At 39.3% G+C, this 18,208-nt stretch overlaps 2 protein-coding genes across 2 annotated transcripts; both read right to left on the bottom strand.

The window, feature by feature from the left end:
- Positions 1–13,287: 13,287 nt before the first annotated feature.
- LOC141630232 (uncharacterized) lies at positions 13,288–16,575 on the bottom strand. Its single transcript, XM_074443083.1, has 2 exons — positions 14,983–16,575; positions 13,288–13,932 (listed from the first exon to the last, which is right to left on the bottom strand). Exons 1-2 carry the CDS (start codon positions 16,573–16,575, stop codon positions 13,288–13,290), a joined length of 2,238 nt encoding a protein of 745 aa, XP_074299184.1.
- A 19-nt stretch (positions 16,576–16,594) lies between these two features.
- On the bottom strand, positions 16,595–17,977 carry LOC141630231 (uncharacterized). Its single transcript, XM_074443082.1, has 2 exons — positions 17,743–17,977; positions 16,595–17,466 (listed from the first exon to the last, which is right to left on the bottom strand). Exons 1-2 carry the CDS (start codon positions 17,975–17,977, stop codon positions 16,595–16,597), a joined length of 1,107 nt encoding a protein of 368 aa, XP_074299183.1.
- Between the last annotated feature and the right edge of the window lie 231 nt (positions 17,978–18,208).

Below are 18,208 nucleotides of genomic sequence, written 5' to 3'. Positions count from 1 at the left end.
ACAAGAGATTCAATAGAGGTAATTAGACACAATGAAATCACAATTAATGCCTAATTACAAGTTAATCCTTTACTTGCTAATTAAGCCAAGAAGAAATCACATTCATTAGCATAATAACAAGGTGTTGCAAAGATGGGGTTACAAGGAAATCACACTTAATAATCCCAACAACAATAAATTAAGGAACTTGATTAATTAAGCAACAAGGAAATCACACTTAATTACTCAATATAAACAAGGATTCCAAAATTCAAACAATAAACACAAAAGGATTAACAATGATAATGAAAATTAAGGAAGGATTAAAGGGTCTTACAACCAAAGATTAAGCCTTGAGTCGGATTAAGATAGGAGATTAGTTCTCCATAATTAGATCTAAAACCCAATTTAAAAGATGAAAATATTCCCAAATTACAACCTTGATTAATTAAAGTGAACAAAAGATGATTAACCTAATTGCAAACTTCCTATTTATATCCACTGAAACCTAGTAATTAATGGGCTTAATAAAGGGAAGGCCCGTAATACAAAATGCCATCAAACGCCATCAAACCCAGATTTCTCGCACGGTGCGAGTTCTGTAGCTGGGAAACTCGCATCGTGCGGCTTTGCTGCTGGAGTGCGTCTTCCTTTCGTTCTTCCTTTGATCCTTTGGAATGCTTTCTTGTTGCATTTCTTCAGGCTTGTTCTTGGCTCTTCCTTGGACACTTCTCTCGATCTTTTGGCTTCTTAATCTTCACTTGAAATTACGCTAAATGGTGAAACATATGGAATTGGCTAAATAACGTCAAAAACGTTAAAAACCGTCACCAAGTGCTACCAAATGAGCTCAAAATGGTGCCAAAATGTAGTTGAAATAGGAGCTCGTCAAACACCCCACACTTAGCCCTTTGCTCGTCCCGAGCAAACTAGAATAAACCTAATCACAACCTAGGCCAAGAAGTATGGGTACTCCTAATTCCCCTCTCTTCACCTCACTTCTTCCTTCTTATGTAATCCCTCGACTAAGCTCATGGTCACTTTCCTTCATAGCTCCAATAAGTGAGTAAGTGACCCAAATTCCACCAATTCGAACCTCTCTTCTCTTACTCCCCCTCCTTATGTCATCCCTCTTCTAAGATGATCCTAAGTCCACCAATTCATCCATTCATCCTTCCCAAAACTCAACACTTCCTCCTTATTACTCCCCATTATCACTCCACTTGGTAATACAAGGCTACCATGGTCACTAAAGCCTCTTCTATCTATCAATTTGGCAACTTCAAACACCTCCATTCTTCAACAATTCACAACAACTCAACAACTCATCAACAAAACACAACTCTCCAACAATGCATAATACAAGTCAACACAATCCCACACTTCAAGTATGCCAAGCACTAGTAACAAAGTAAGCTTCCAAATCCCCCTCCTAGTCTTGGCATATCACTATCCTACCCTTCCGGCCTTCTAGAGCTCCACCACTTATGTCACCAACTCCAAATGGAAATAGTCAAGTATGTGACATGATTTCAAGGCTTCAAAGAGGTCACATGATTTTTCAATTTTTTTCCTACTTCTCTCATTTTGCCTAAACCGCCCTTTCGGGTTTTCGGTTTAGCTCTTTTCCTCACACCTACTCTGTGGCTCGCACTCTTTTTTTTCATTTTGCCCGAAGTGCCCTTTCGGGTTTTTACTCCGGCCTCGGCCACTTTCCCACTTTTGCCTAGGACGCCCTTTCGGGTTTTCATCCTAGTCGGGTTTTTCTTTTTTCTTTTCTTTTTTTTTCGTTTTTTTTTTCGAAATGAAATACAATGCATGGAATTGAATATATCACAATATATACATGATACCAACTCATGCCCACCCCACACTTAAATCTTCACTTTGTCCCCAAAGTGTGAGGTGAACACCCTAAACTCACTCAAGAGTGTGAGCTTGAGGCACCTCCAAAGTCCGGAGGTCCTCCTCTTCTTCTTGATTCTCTTCTTCTTCTCATCCTAGCCCTTTCGGGTCTTGTTTCCTCAACCCTAGTCTCACTATACACTTGGTATTGGGTGGGGAATTGTTGCATGAATTGAGCATTCATCGCGGCCACCATATCAAAAGTTGCGTTTGAAGTATAACGCATCTCTTCCAAGTCCTCTTGATAATGGTGGTAGCGGTTTTCGGTGATTCCCTACCGAGCATTCTCCGTTAGTTGCATTTGGGAGAGGGTAGACTCAATGTTTGAGACACGGTTGGTAATGTTGGTTTGCCATGTGTTGAAGGCCGGGTAGTCGAATTGAGGGCCCGAAAAAGGATATTGTGGTTGTTGTTGTGGCATTTGGGGAGGAGTGGAATGTGGCTCATCAAAGGGGGCATTAGGCATGGGTTCATAAAATGGTGCATCATTATGAGGCATGTCACCAAAAGTCAAAGCCCCCCCCCTCCCCACTTGCGGTTGCTCTCCTCCCTCATCCTTTTCCGGCTCAACTACTTGGGCTCTATCAACCCAAAGGTACACAAAGGCATCGTCGGGGGCATGTAGAAATCTTGTGCGCTCCCCCAACCCAAGGGTTGTGAGTCAGAGGGACGGGGTAGGTACATGTAACGCTTGGAATTTTGCCCACCCATGCACCAAATGACCAAGGGGGCGACTTTTTCAACCACCTCAATCATGTGTGCGTGCTTCAAGTAATGGTAGTCTATGAGACCACTACCATCAAGAGGATATGCATTTGGTGGAGATGGTACACCCGTCTTTTGCACAATTAATTCGATCATGCCCCCAATAAAAATGGTCCCTTTGGGATTCTTTTGTAGTTCAAGGCACCCACTCACAAACAAGTTCACCCAATCCGGTACTCCCCTCCCTTCCGGGGTCATCGACCATAGACATTGAATTTGTTGATATTGCATCTTAGTTGGTTCGGTCATGACCAAGAAATTGGTGTTTATGTGGCGGCTTAGGAGGCGTAAGACCGGGTTGGGGATGGTGGTATTCTTTGAGTTCCCATGACGCACATCTCCCGTAATATCGTTCCGAAAAGCACTCATCATTTTTTTGTTGAGATTTTCCTTAACGGGTGCTTTGGTGATATGTAGGGCCTCTCGCACCTCATCATATGTCAATGTATGGGTAAGGCGGCATGCCCGGAATTTGATCCCCAGGATTTTGTCCCTTCCCAGTTTAACCTTTTCCAATGATGACAGAAACTCATAGGTAACACCCCTTCGGGTGGGTGCGGCAATATGAATGTAGGCCTCAAGTCCGACCTTTTCTAATAGCATACGGGTTGTGGGAAGCATTCCCAACTCGGTAAGAAGGTTTTCATCAAGGAATTTAGTTTGTGCCACGGTTGACACCGAGGCAAACTTCTTCCAATTTGAGAGGGTCGTGTCTCGGAGGCCCTCCTTACCTGAGTATTCATTTGCATAAGAATCCGAGGCTCCCTTGGGTCCTTTTGAGGAAGAAGCCTCGGTAGCTTTACCCTTACCCATTGAGAACAATTAACTTTTCAGAAAACACAAGTTTTGTGGAAATGATTTGGGTGAGGCAATTGATCAAACACCTAATATGCACTACAAAAAATGTTGTGCTAATTAGCTATTTGTTGGAGTAAAAACACCTCACTAGTTAAAGGGTTGTTTAAGGACGATTTTGTGGGAAATAATCTGTATACTTCCCTTTAACATGAAGGATTATAACGATATAATAAAGATGATCTATGGTCATAAAATAAAATACATAAGCATAAGTAAAAAGATTTAGAATTAACCTCGGGTCCTTGCAAAATTGGCCTAAGAACAATATCAAAATTGATATTCGCCTATTAGTTGCACCCAAGACGATCTAAGATATACCCTTTGATTATGCTAGAAATCAATCTAAAATTTTCTGTAAAATTTTATTGTCTTTGTGTTTTTTGTGATGAGAAAGAGGAGGCTAGGTCAGAAAAAGAATTAGGTTAGAAATAATTCTCCACCTTTCTTTTTATATAGACCGAAATCCGAAATCAATTAGGAAAGATTTACATCTCCTAATTTCAGCCAATGTGATCCGAAAATAAGGAATTAAATTTCCTTATTTTTGGTCTTTCCAAAAATATATAAAGTGTGTTAAATTGTCATCTAGTGAGGATCGAACCCATGACCTCTTGGCTTGTGTACCCTCACTATTACCACTATGACACATTCAACTTGTTGATATTAAATATAACTGATTATATTTAATTACGAATTAACAGATTAATTCTTTCAAACTAACCTTATATATATTTAATTACATATAACTTATTATATTTAATTTACGAATTGACAGTTAATTCGTCTCAACTTAATATTATTTAATTTTCATTAAATAATTATCTCATCAACACATTGACTAACTTTTTAGTCATTTTGGGCATCAATGTAATTATATTTCTATAACCACATTTCTCAAATACGTCCTATAGGTGTGACCTTTAGGGACCAGTTGATCACCGCCATCTATATGATAATAACGTCAAACTTTCTAGCAAGCCAACCGTTATTAGGTAAACATTAATCAACTGATTAAATATACGAAGTATACCCTTGTGAACTTGTAAGAGATTTACAAATGTTATCACACTAATTTGTGGAGGACACCAGCTCCAACAAACTCCCACTTGTCCTCACAAGTGTATGTGCGATAACCGATTATCATATCCTTTAAAATTTCTCCCACTCAATGTAAAACAATTTGCAAATCCGAATTCACAAAGGTCGTATTTTACAAGTGATCAGTATCAAGAGTGGTTTTCCCGACTAGAGAGTAACTTAACTGATAAACGAATCAACATTCGAGCATGGCCATGCATTTCAGTTACAACTCCTCGAGTGGCCCTGAGAAATAACTATACCTGATAAGGGATGGATATTTTCCTCAACTCAAATCTTGCAGGTGTAAGCACAGTATGAAATGACCCAGAAAAAATCTACTTAGCCCCAGTTACGGTAGACCGTGAGAAAGAAACCAAAGTCACCCAAAAACTGCCTTAATCTCAAGAGACAGTTGATAGTCAAAAGAATCGACTCTAGGTACACAATAGATGTCCTATCCACGACCTGGCACCGAATGTTATAGAACATTTAGGACTCCATTACGTTGTCACAAATAAAAATTGTCCTACGAGGTATCGTCATAATCTCGTATCTGTGATCGATTAGTCAACCGTTTAACTTATGGCTCGTTGAACCCACCATCAATCGACTGCACAATATAATAGCCGGAGTTATCAGCTCACATTTGGCGATTACGGACAAAAACAAATATAATGTAATTCAGTTCACTTTGTGGCGTTCAATGTTGTCAGTACAATCCACATGAAAAACAAAATATTATATATATAAAACGATGAAGTTATAAATAATATATGAAAAAGATAATGTATCAAATCCATAATCAAGTACTACAACTTAGGAACATGTTTAATTCCCATGGAGTTAACATGCCCTACATGCTTATCATAATTCAACGGTTTGGTGAGAGGATTCGCGATGTTATCATCCGTCGCAATCTTGTCAATCACTATCTCTTCTTGCTCCACGTAATCGGGATCGGGTGAGCCTTCCGTAGTACATGTATAGATTTGTTGCTAGACTTTGGCTCCTTAGCTGGAAGATGGCACCTCTATTGTCACAATAGATGGTGATCGGGTCATTCGAACTAGGAACTACCGAAAGCCCTTGTAAGAATTGACGCATCCATATTGCTTCCTTTGCTGCCTCCGAAGCGGCATAGTACTCGGATTGATGAGTGGAATCTGCTACAACACTCTGTTTGGAACTCTTCCGGTGACCGCAGCACCATTAAGAGTGAAGACGAACTCGGATCGAGATTTTGAATCGTATCGATCCGTTTGGAAGCTAGCATCTGCGTAACCGGTTGCGCATAGCTTAGTATCGCCTCCATAAGTCAATACCCAATCCTTAGTCCTCCGTAGGTACTTGAGGATATTTTTGACTGCTATCCAGTGTGTTTCACCTGGAGTCTTTTGGTACCGACTCGTCATACTCAATGCATATGCCACGTCTGGACGTGTGCATATCATGGCATACATGATCGATCCTATTGCAGAAGCATAAGGAACACGACTCATGCGCTCAATACCTTCGGGCGTCGTGGGTGATCGAGACTTGCTCAACCGCATCCCGTCGTCATAGGAAGGTTCCCCTTCTTAGAGTTGGTCATCTTTGAACCTCTCAAGAACCTTATCTAGATAAGACTCGACTAAGTGATAACGTCCGTCGTGATCTATCTCGGTAGATACGGATTCCCAAAATACGCTGTGCCTCACCCAGATCTTTCATCTGGAAATGGTTCTTCAACCATTCTTTAACCGAAGAAAGGAGAGGAATGTCATTCTCAATCAAGAGTATGTCATCGACATACAATATCAAGAATACAATCTTGCTCCCACTCGACTTGATATATAAACATGTTTCTTCGACCGATCGAGTGAAACCATACTCTTTTATCACTTGGTCGAAACGATGATTCCAACTCCGAGAAGCTTGCTTAAATCCATAAATGGAACGCTTAAGCTTGCATACTTTCTTAGGATGTTTAGGATCTATGAAACCTTCGGGTTGCACCATGTACAACTCTTCCTCCAAATAACCGTTTAAGAAGGCGGTTTTCACATCCATTTGCCAAATCTCATAATCATGAAATGCGGCAATCGCTAAGATTATCCGAATGGAACGTAGCATGACTACAAGTGCAAAAATCTCATCATAATGCAATCCTTGCACTTGAGTGAAACCTTTTGCCACAAGTCGTGCCTTATAGATATCTGGTTGCGCGTCTACAGAACGCTTTATTTTGTAAAGCCATTTGCACTGTAGAGGTTTTAACTTATTACGTAAATCAACTAGATCCCATACGTTATTCTCATACATGGAGTCCATCTCGGATTGCATGGCTTCGAGCCATAGCTTTTAGTCGGAACAGGCCATAGCACCTTTATAGGTTGCGGGTTCATTACTTTCTAGAAGTAAAATATCATTCTCCTCGACCATACCAATGTATCTGTCCGGAGGATGAGAGTCTCTACCCGACCTCCTAGGTTCCTCACGAATATTAACCGTATCATCAGTTGGAGGTACAGCTTCCTCCATCTGTTCCTCGGTTGTTGGTTGGAATCTCCGATGCACTCGAAGGTTCTATTACTCGACTTGTTCTCGAGAAATTCTTTCTCTAAGAACGTCGCACTAGCCGCAACAAATACTCGATGTTCGGTTGGCGAATAGAAGTAATGACCAAATGTTCCTTTTGGATAACCTATAAACTATGTCTTGACCGATCGCGGGCCGAGCTTATCCTCGTGTCACCACTTGACATAAGCCTCGCAGCCCCAAACTCGAATAAAGGACAAGTTTGGTACCGTTCCCTTCCACATTTCATATGGAGTCTTGTCGACAGCTTTAGACGGACTTTGGTTAAGTATAAGAGCAGCTGACAAAAGAGCATAACCCATAATGAATCAGGCACTACCGTGTGACTCATCATGGATCGAACCATATCAAGTAAGGTTCGATTTCTCCGTTCGGACACACCATTTAATTGAGGTGTTCCAGGTGGAGTTAACTGTAGAGCGATTCCACAGTCTTTCAGGTGTTGATCAAACTCATTTGAAAGTTATTCGCCACCCCGATCTGAACGGAGTGCTTTAATCTTTCTACCCAGTTGGTTGGTTGTACCTATTTCGGTATTCCTTAAATTTCTCAAAGGACTCACTTTTATGCTTCATTAAGTAGACATATCCGTATCTACTCAAATCGTCCGTGAAAGTGATAAAATATCTATAGCCATCTCTAGCGGTAATTGACATAGGTCCACATACGTCCGTATGTATGAGTCCTAATAGGTCACTAGCGCGCATTCCAACACCTTTGAAGGAAATTCGAGTCATCTTGCCAATGAGACACGATTCACACGTGCCATATGCAGAAAATCCGAATGAGGGAATAGTCCCATTATCGACGAGTTTCTTTACGCGTTTCTCATTTATGTGTCCCATTCGACAATGCCATAGATAGGTTTGATCTTTGTCACCAACCTTTAATTTCTTATTATTCATGTGTAATACTTCCGTGGTTTGATCTAAGATATAAATTCCATTCATGGAAACTGCTTTGCCATAAATCATTTCATTAAAAGAGAAAATACAACTATTATCCTTTATTGAAAATGTAAAACCGTCTTTAGCAAGTACGGAAACAGAAATAATGTTCTTAGATAAACTGGGTACATAGTAACAGTTATTTAAAGATAACTCAAAACCACTAGGGAGTTGGATTACATATGTTCCCTTCGAGGCGCAGCAGAACTCGTGCTCCATTCCCGACTCGCAGTCCACATCACCTTTTTCGAGAGGTATGATGTTCTTTAGGCCCTGCAAATGATTACACAGATGAGAACCACAACCAGTATCTAGTACCCAAGTTCCGAAACTTGCATGGTTAATCTCAATCATATGAATATAAGATGACATACCAACAGGAGCGACACGGCCTGCTTTGATGTCCTCACGGTAGACGGGACAGTTCCTCCTCCAATGTCCAGTCTTATGACAATGGTGGCACTCTATGTCACCGCCCTTGCTCTTTGTCTTGCCCTGTGAGCCACTAGTCTCACCAGGCGCACTCTTACCGTTTTCTGGCTTCTTAAACTTTGGCTTACCTACAGCTAGGTCGCCATGAGCCTTGCCCTTACCTTTACTCTTGTTGTGAATCGTGAGAACATCCTGCTTCATGCTCCCACTCAATTTCATATCCTTCTCGGTCTGTACGAAAAGGGAGTGTAGCTCATGAGGACTCTTTTTCAAGTCATTCATGTAGTAGTTCGCCCTGAAAAGGGCAAAACCATCGTGAAGAGAATGAAGCATTCGGTCAATGACAATGCTCTCACTGATTCTACAATTCAGTGACTCCAGTTTCTCGACATTCTCAATCATGTGAAGAATGTGTGGGCTAACCGGTTGGCCCTTCTGGAGTTTTGCATCAAAGAAGCGACAGGTATGCTCATATGTGATAATTCTCGGTGCTTTTGAGAACTTATTAGTGAGCGTGGTGAAAATCTTGTTTGCACCTTGGGCAATGAAGCGTCTCTGCAAATTGGTTTCCATTGCAAAGATGAGTATGTTCTTTATCGCACCCGCTTCCATAACGAAATCACTATAAGCGAGTGACTCGTTGGCTCCTGCATTTGGGCCTGGGTTGACCGGTATTGGCTCGATTAAATACCGAGCTTACCGTCGATAGTGGGAAGATTCTCAGTAGTGCCGCCTCCCGGTCCATAAAATTTGACCCATCATTCTTGATCGAGTGGACTGATTCATTTGGTCCATGAACATTTTAAGCCAGGACGAACGATCTAGTGTGGCACTAGGCATTGGGATTGCGTTATTTCCAGCCATTTGTTGTAACAGTATTATTGATAATAAGCGTGTTCTACACTGCGAAAGAAGAATAAAATAATAAGCATGCATCGTTTTTATTTTAAGTCTAATGAACTAATGTCATAACGCGAAGACTCAAAGACATTTATACAATTGACCTCCCTCAAGAATTATATAAATGACCCCAAGACTCAATTCTCTGTAAATTGATAAGCTAACCTTTTAGCTAATTCTACCGTTAGAATTCTTGGTCGATAAATTTCTGTAAATTCTATCTATAGTCCATCATAATCACGAGAAACTCTTCGGACTATGATGTTGAGGTAAACTAAGTCAACACAACTACTTACCCAACGTAGAAGGGGTCATATTAGGCCTACCGACGAAGAAGGGACTCATAGATGTTTGTCCTTATAAAGACTAATCTCAATTTCCGTTTTAGAGGAAGATCCCATCAACTTTTTAATTCATTTTAAGTGAACTATAATCTAGCATGCGAGAATGATTTAAACTAAGGTGATGGCTTAAAGACTGTGACATCTGCATGTCCATGAAAACTAACATACAACCTATATGAGTCAATTTTCATGCATTTTAGTAGTAGGTGGTTTGGTTTTAGGCGGAATATGATGCAATTACTAGCATGTGAATGAAAAGCAATAAAATGAAAAACGTAAAAAAAAAAAAAAAAAAAAAAAAAAAAAAAGTCCTAGTGTGGCCTATCCTATCAAAATGAACAATAAATACAAGTTTGGAATATATCCTTGGACCCGAGAAGCTTGTCTTGATGTTCCATCTTGATCCATGTAGCGGGAGTGAGCTTGAATCTTCATCTTTAGTCTTCTTTGAAATTACAATAATTAAAATTACATAATTGACCTATTAATTACATTCTAATTTCAAAACCCAAAACTAAAATAAAGGAGATTCGAGATCTCATAATTACATAAAAATTATGTTTCCTTCATTACGAAAACATAATTGACTAAGGCCACACTAAGTATTACAAATTACAACCGATTGCAAAATTAAATACGTAAATAAAATTCATTCATTCGATTCATTCAACATAATTAAAAGCATCAACAAAATAAATTAAACATACATAATACAATAAATTAATTATGTTAATTAATTTATCCAAACCACCTATTTAAATTAAATTAAGTGACAATTTCGCAATTTAATCACATTAATTTCATACTTAATCCATATTATACTTGTAATATGAATTCTATCCGTCAAAAATTTTAAACTGCTTTAAAATAACTCGGTATCATTAAATTGTGAACCGATTCACAATAACTAATTGGCCAAAATAAAGAAAAATAAAATCCAATTCTCTAAATATTACTCGGCCAAAAAAACGAAAAGTCCCTTTTTTTTTTATTTGACATGGCTGAAAAAAATAAAAAAAACAATTCCTTTCCTATTCTAATTAGGTAAATAGGAAAAACAAGGGAAAAAAAAACTTTCCAAAAAAATTTTTCTCTAATTTTTTTCGGCAAAAGGCAAAAAACTTTCCTAATGTTTTTTTTTTCTTTTTCACGGTTTACCATAAATAAAATTAACAAAAAAATTTTTTTTTTTCCGTAAACCCTAAAAAAAACAGCCTACCTTTTTTTCCTTTTGCGGCAATTATGCCCTAAAACAAGTTTGATGATCAATTGTTTACCTTTGCTATTAGAACATGATTAGCATATGAAATAATAAACATGATTAATTTATATGCCGAAAACTATATAGCAAAAACAATCTTTTAATCATAAACATGACGATTCCATTTGATTTTAACTTAATCTGCATTAAATCAAAAACTACCAATTCTTCATATGATAATTTTAACTGATTATAAACTATAATATGAAAAATAGAATGGAAGAACTATCATCAAACGAAAAAAAACGGCATAAAAATTTCGATCCTAAAAAAAAAACCGAAACCCTAATTTTTTTTTTCTTCTCGAAAATCTGATCGTTTACATACAAATTTTATGAAAATCATCAAAATTAAAATCGTAGCCTTAAGCTCTGATACCACTTGTGGGAAATAATCTGTATACTTCCCTTTAACATGAAGGATTATAACGATATAATAAAGATGATCTATGGTCATAAAATAAAATACATAAGCATAAGTAAAAAGATTTAGAATTAACCTCGGGTCCTTGCAAAATTGGCCTAAGAACAATATCAAAATTGATATTCGCCTATTAGTTGCACCCAAGACGATCTAAGATATACCCTTTGATTATGCTAGTAATTAATCTAAAATTTTCTGTAAAATTTTATTGTCTTTGTGTTTTTTTGTGATGAGAAAGAGGAGGCTAGGTCAAAAAAAGAATTAGGTTAGAAATAATTCTCCGCCTTTCTTTTTATATAGACCGAAATCCGAAATCAATTAGGAAAGATTTACATCTCCTAATTTCGGCCAATGTGATCCGAAAATAAGGAATTAAATTTCCTTATTTTTGGTCTTTCCAAAAATATATAAAGTGTGTTAAATTGTCATCTAGTGAGGATCGAACCCATGACCTCTTGGCTTGTGTACCCTCACTATTACCACTATGACGCATTCAACTTGTTGATATTAAATACAACTGATTATATTTAATTACGAATTAACAGATTAATTCTTTCAAACTAACCTTATATATATTTAATTAAATATAACTTATTATATTTAATTTACGAATTGACAGTTAATTCGTCTCAACTTAATATTATTTAATTTTCATTAAATAATTATCTCATCAACACATTGACTAACTTTTTAGTCATTTTGGGCATCAATGTAATTATATTTCTATAACCGCATTTCTCAAATACGTCCTATAGGTGTGACCTTTAGGGACCAGTTGATCACCGCCATCTGTATGATAATAACGTCAAACTTTCTAGCAAGCCAACCGTTATTAGGTAAACGTTAATCAACTGATTAAATATACGAAGTATACCCTTGTGAACCTGTAAGAGATTTACAAATGTTATCACACTAATTTGTGGAGGACACCAGCTCCAACAGATTTCAACACAATAAAACAACTAAGTTTCGAATTTAAAGCACTCAAATTTGAAATCTAGTAATCTAGAAATGACAAGGAGAAGAATAAGGTGTTATACCTCCCTTTGATCCTTGTTTGTGTTGTTGGTTGATGAATGCTAATCACAAATGCCTAAAGTCGTCCCTTCAATCCAATTTGCAACCCAAAATCTTCAATTTCTTGAAAACCTTAGCTCGAAATGATGATGGTTTTTCGGATTTTCTGCAATTTACCTTACCCAAATTGATGTTGGGAGATGAAAGTTAATAAAACTTGAAGGTAAATTGCTTGATTTGGATGATTTGAGAAGGTTTTGATGGGTGATTTTGAGGGGTTTAGGGTTAGTGTGAAGAGAGAGGTTGAATGTTAAAGGAATTGGGGGGAAGAACAAGTGAGTATGTCGTGGGAATTATGAGCTGAAGTGTGTGATTCTACAAAAACTCGCACGGTGCGAGAAAGGCACTCAGAAAAGTCGCACCGTGCGGTTTTGCTGCTGGAAGTTGCCTTTTTTGTTGCTTAATTCTCCACTTTAGCCAATCCTTTTACCCATCATTCTTCCTTCCTTTCTTCACATATGCCCTTGAGTTGGTATCCTATCACTAAAACACACATTAAACCATTTTAACATGCCAAAAACATTAATGAAAATGGAAATGATTTAATTTATTATGCAAGAATTAAAGGATGCAATGAATTTAAACATGCAAGATGCAATATAAACAATACAATTAATTTAAATATGACAAATGCAATATAAACAATGCAATGCGGAATTTAAATATGCAAGGGAAAGAAATATTTACAAACTTTTGCCGTTTATTTAACGTCGATGGCTCGACAAAGTTGCACTTTCCATTAAGCCTCGTAAATGGGATCAATAAGGTGTAGTGTTTCCACTTCACCCGCTTCAATGCCTTCATAATAATGCTTAAGCCGTTGTCCATTCACTTTCAAGACTTTCCCGGTCTTTAAACACTTGATTTCTATTGCTCCATGTTGAAAAACTTTCACCACTTCATATGGTCCCATCCATCGAGACCTCAATTTCCCGGAGAAGAGTCTAAGCCTATTTTGAAAAAGCAAGACTTTCTCTCCCATTTGAAAAACTCTTCTCGAAATCATATTATCGTGCCATGCTCTTGTCCTAGCTTTATAGATGGATGCATTCTCATAAGCCTCATTCCTAATCTCTTCTAATTCATCAAGTTGAAGCTTCCTATGAAGTCCCGCTTCATCTATTTGCAAATTGAAGGATTTAACCGCCCAATAGGCCCTATGTTCCATCTCCACGGGTAGATGACATGGTTTTCCAAAAATTAGTCGGTATGGTGACATCCCAATCGATGTCTTGTAAGCCGTGCGATAGGCCCACAAGGCATCATCCAATCTCAAGCTCCAATCTTTGCGATCAGGATTTACCGTTTTCTCAAGGATGGCCTTTATCTCCCTATTGGAAACCTCGGCTAGGCCGTTGGTTTGAGGGTGATAGGCCGTGGATACCTTGTGAATCACCCCATACTTTTTGAGAAAGGCACCAATAGGTTTGTTACAAAAATGCGTGCCGCGGTCACTTATCAATGCTTTGGGGAACCCAAACCGAGAGAAAATATTAGTCTTGAGGAACTCTCCAACCACCTTGGCATCGTCGGTCTTGGTGGCTTTGGCTTCCACCCATTTAAGACATAATCCACCGCCAAGAGTATGTAGATGTTGCCATAAGATGCGGGAAATGGCCCCATAAAGTCAATACCCCACACATCAAAGATCTCGCAATAGAGCATCGGGGTTTGGGGCATTTCTCCTTTCCTTGAGATATTGCCAAGTCTTTGGCATCTATCACAAGTCTTGACTATGGCATGGGCATCACGGAAGAGTGTGGGCCAAAAGAACCCGCTCTCTAAGACTTTATGAGCCGTCTTTTTGGCTCCGAAATGACCCCCACAAGCATACTCGTGGCTAAACCGAAGAATTGACATGATTTCGGTGTCCGGCACACACCTCCTTATCACTTGATCGGCACAAAATTTCCACAAATAAGGATCATCCCACACATAGTACTTGGAATCACTCTTGATTTTGTCTCTTTGATGTCGAGTCAAACCCAGTGGAAATTTGTCCAAGACCAAGTAATTCACGATATGTGCATACCAAGGTTCGGTAGACATCAAGGCAAGAAGGGCTTCATCCGGGAAGGTCTCCTTTATTGAACTTTGTGACACTAAGGAGTCTTCTTGGATGATTCTACTAAGATGGTCCGCCACCGTGTTGGTGGATCCTTTCTTGTCTTTGAGTTCAACGTCAAACTCACTCAAAAGTAGTACCCATCTCATCAAACGGGGCTTGGATTCTTTCTTAGAGACAAGGTGCCTCAAGGCGGCATGATCCGTGAAGATGATGACCTTGGCTCCAAGAATATAAGATCGGAATTTCTCTAAGGCAAACACCACCGCAAGAAATTCTTTCTCGGTAGTTGTATAGTTCCTTTGAGCCTCATTCATCATTGTCGACGCATATTGAATAACATGAGGTGCTCTTCCTACCCTTTGGTACCGTGCCAAGGGCATAATTGCTTGCGTCCGACATTATCTCAAACGGTTCATTCCAATTGGGAGGTTGAATTATAGGTGCTGAAATAAGCTTCTCCTTGAGCATATCAAAAGCTCCCTTGCATTCTTGACTCATGATAAACTCACAATCCTTTTGAAGTAGCTTGCATAGAGGAGCGGCAATTTTGGAGAAATCCTTAATAAAACGCCGGTAGAACCCGGCGTGACCTAGGAAAGATCTCACTTCGCGCACATTAGTAGGATAAGGCAAGGTGCGAATGGTATCGACCTTTGCCTTATCAACCTCAATCCCCCTAGAGGAGATCACATGTCCCAAGACTATTCCTTCATCAACCATGAAATGACATTTCTCATGGTTGAGAACGAGGTTGGTATCAATACATCTCTTCAAGACCCAAGTAAGATGACTCAAACAATCCTCAAAGGATTGGCCATGAACGGTGAAATCGTCCATGAATACCTCAATAAAGTCCTCAACATGATCCGAAAAGATGCTCATCATGCACCTTTGGAACGTTCCCGGAGCATTACAAAGAACGAAAGGCATCTTTCTATAGGCAAACGTTCCAGAGGGACATGTGAAGGTTGTTTTTGTTTGGTCCTCGGGTGCAATTGGGATTTGAAAATAACCCGAGTAGCCATCCAAAAAGCAATAAAAAGCTTTTCCCGCTAACCTCTCCAACATTTGATCCATGAAGGGAAGCGGGAAGTGATCTTTTCGGGTCACGGCATTAAGCCTACGGTAGTCGATACATACCCTCCACCCATTTTGAACTCGAGTGGGGGTCAAAACACCTTCATGATTCGCGACTACCGTTAGCCCGGATTTCTTTGGGACAACTTGGGTTGGACTAACCCATTTACTATCGGAGATAGGATAGATCATACCTACATGAAGGAGTTTGAGTACCTCTTTCTTTACAACATCCATCATTAGAGGATTCAAACGCCTTTGTGGTTGTCGGACGGGCTTTGCTTCATCTTCAAGAAGAATCTGGTGCATGCATAAAGTGGGACTAATGCCTTTGATGTCGGCCATTGTCCACCCAATTGCTTCCTTGTGTTGCTTAAGAACCCGGATGAGAGCCTCTTCTTGCTCCTTAGTAAGCTTGCTTGAAATAATTACTGGTAAAGTTTCTTCATTTCCTAGAAATGCATACTTCAAGTGGCTTAGTAAGGGCTTCAATTCAACAATATGAGGCTTGACAATAGAGGGAACGGGTTTGTCTTTTGGTAGCTCTTCTAATAATTTGGAAGAAAGGAAGAAAATTTCCTGGACAGGGGCAAATTCGCACTGTGCGAGTTCTGGCTTTGGAAAACTCGCACCGTGCGAGTTCAGTGCTGCCTTCCGGATTTCTTCCTTTTCTTCCCATTCTTCCATTGGGGGATTTTCCTCTAAGTCCTTGATTATTTCCTGCAATTCACAAGACAAAGCATACCCCGTATCCTCTCCAACCAATCCATTAGTCAAAACAACATTTAATGGATCAACTTTCCACAATTCATACACAGTTTGCACAATTGGCTCAAAAATTTCAAGAAAACACAAGGATGAAGTCTCGGATGGGTATTTCATAGCCTCATGTATGCTATACTCAATCTTTTTCCCCCTCAAATTCCATTGTGAGGCGTCCACTAGATACATCAATCTTGGTGTTAGAAGTTCTCATGAAAGGCCTTCCCAACAAAATGGGAGTGGAGCCTTTCTCGGGTTCCATTTCAATCACATAGAAGTCGGCGGGGAAAAGCATTTCCTCCACCTTCACTAAGACATCTTCCACAACCCCCTTAGTATAGATATTGGACCTATCGGCCAAATAAATGACCATACGAGTCGGTTTCAAAGGTCCTAACTTGAGTGACTCATAAAGGTAATTGGGCAAGACATTAATGGATGCACCTAAATCAAGCATAGCATGTTGACAATCCAAATCACCAATTTTATAAGGGATGGTGAACATGCCCGGGTCACTACATTTTTGTGGCAACCGTTTTTGAAAAATTGCCGACACATGTTCACTAGCCCTTACCTTTTTCATGCTTTTTGCTTTGTTGGTCCTCTTAGTAATGCACAACTCTTTCAAAAATTTTGCATGCTTGGGCACACTACTAAGAAAATCAAGGAGAGGAATGTTTACCTCCACTTTAAGAAAGATATCATAAAGGCTTGAAGTCTTCTTGTCAACTATCCTTGTATCATTCAAAGCAATTGGAAACGGAGCTTGTGGCTCATATTCCGAAAGAGGTTCATGGACCCTTACTTGTTGAGGTGTAGATGCTTCCCTTTGTTCCACTACCACTTCAATTTCATCTTCAATCACATCCTCCACTTCATGAACAATAGGGATTGGTCTTGTCTTCTTAGGAGCCTTGGGTGCCTCTACCAACTCTCTACCATTCCTCAAAGAGACCGCTTTTGCTTGTTCCTTGGTGGGTGGAGGAATGGTGTGAGAAGGGAGACTCCCTCCTTGGGTGGGTTGAGAATTGAGTGTAGTGAGGATTTGACCAACTTGGGTCTCAAGGTTAACAAACCTAGATTCGGTGAGTCGGTTTTATTGGAGCACGGCGGTTTGAAATTCCTTGGTATTTTGTTGCATTGCCATTTTATTCATGGTAAGTGTTTTCATCATCTCTTCCAAGGAATTTTGGGATTGGTTTTGATTTTGATTTGGCTTTTGAAATGAAGAGTTTGAAGCCCCTTTTTTATTTTGGTTTTGGTTATGATTTTGGTTTCCACCCCAACCCATATTTGGATGAGATTTCCACCCTTCATTGTAGGTGTTAGAATAGGGGTCAAACTTCCTAAAACCAATAGCCTTCACCGCTTCAATTGCCTCCTCCGTTTGCAAAGATGGACACTCATTGGTGGGATGAGTTGGGACATTACAAAGACCACAAAATTTCAGATGAGAAGCACTCCCACCTCCTTTTGTAAGTTCCTTGACCAAATTGGTAAGAAAATCAACTTTCTCCTCCATATGGTTGGAGCTTTGCCTTGAAGAGAATGTTCCACTTGACTTCTTAATTATCCTCCCAAAATTCCTAGAGCTTCCTACCAACCTTTCAATCAACTAATTTGCTTCTTAGATCGACATGTATTCAATTCCACCTTGGGTGGCGGCTTTAATCATCCTAGCATCATCCTCAAGTAGACCACCACAAAAGTTCAAGAGAAGGTCGTGGTCGGTATACCCATGGTATGGGCAAAT

Source organism: Silene latifolia, chromosome Y (assembly GCF_048544455.1).
Source record: "Silene latifolia isolate original U9 population chromosome Y, ASM4854445v1, whole genome shotgun sequence".
Taxonomy (NCBI): domain Eukaryota; kingdom Viridiplantae; phylum Streptophyta; class Magnoliopsida; order Caryophyllales; family Caryophyllaceae; genus Silene; species Silene latifolia.
Note: the sequence above shows the minus strand (reverse complement) of the source record. Positions and strands in the feature narration are given on the sequence as shown.

Coding starts and splice junctions, on each gene's coding strand:
- LOC141630232 (XM_074443083.1), bottom strand. CDS start 16,575: ATGAAATACCCATCCGAGACTTCATCCTTGTGTTTTCTTGAAATTTTT. Junction 13,933..14,982: donor GCAATTATGCCCTTGGCACG/GTACCAAAGGGT, acceptor GTGATTCACAAG/GTATCCACGGCCTATCACCC.
- LOC141630231 (XM_074443082.1), bottom strand. CDS start 17,977: ATGGAGGAGAAAGTTGATTTTCTTACCAATTTGGTCAAGGAACTTACA. Junction 17,467..17,742: donor GAAATCTCATCCAAATATGG/GTTGGGGTGGAA, acceptor AACCCACCCAAG/GAGGGAGTCTCCCTTCTCAC.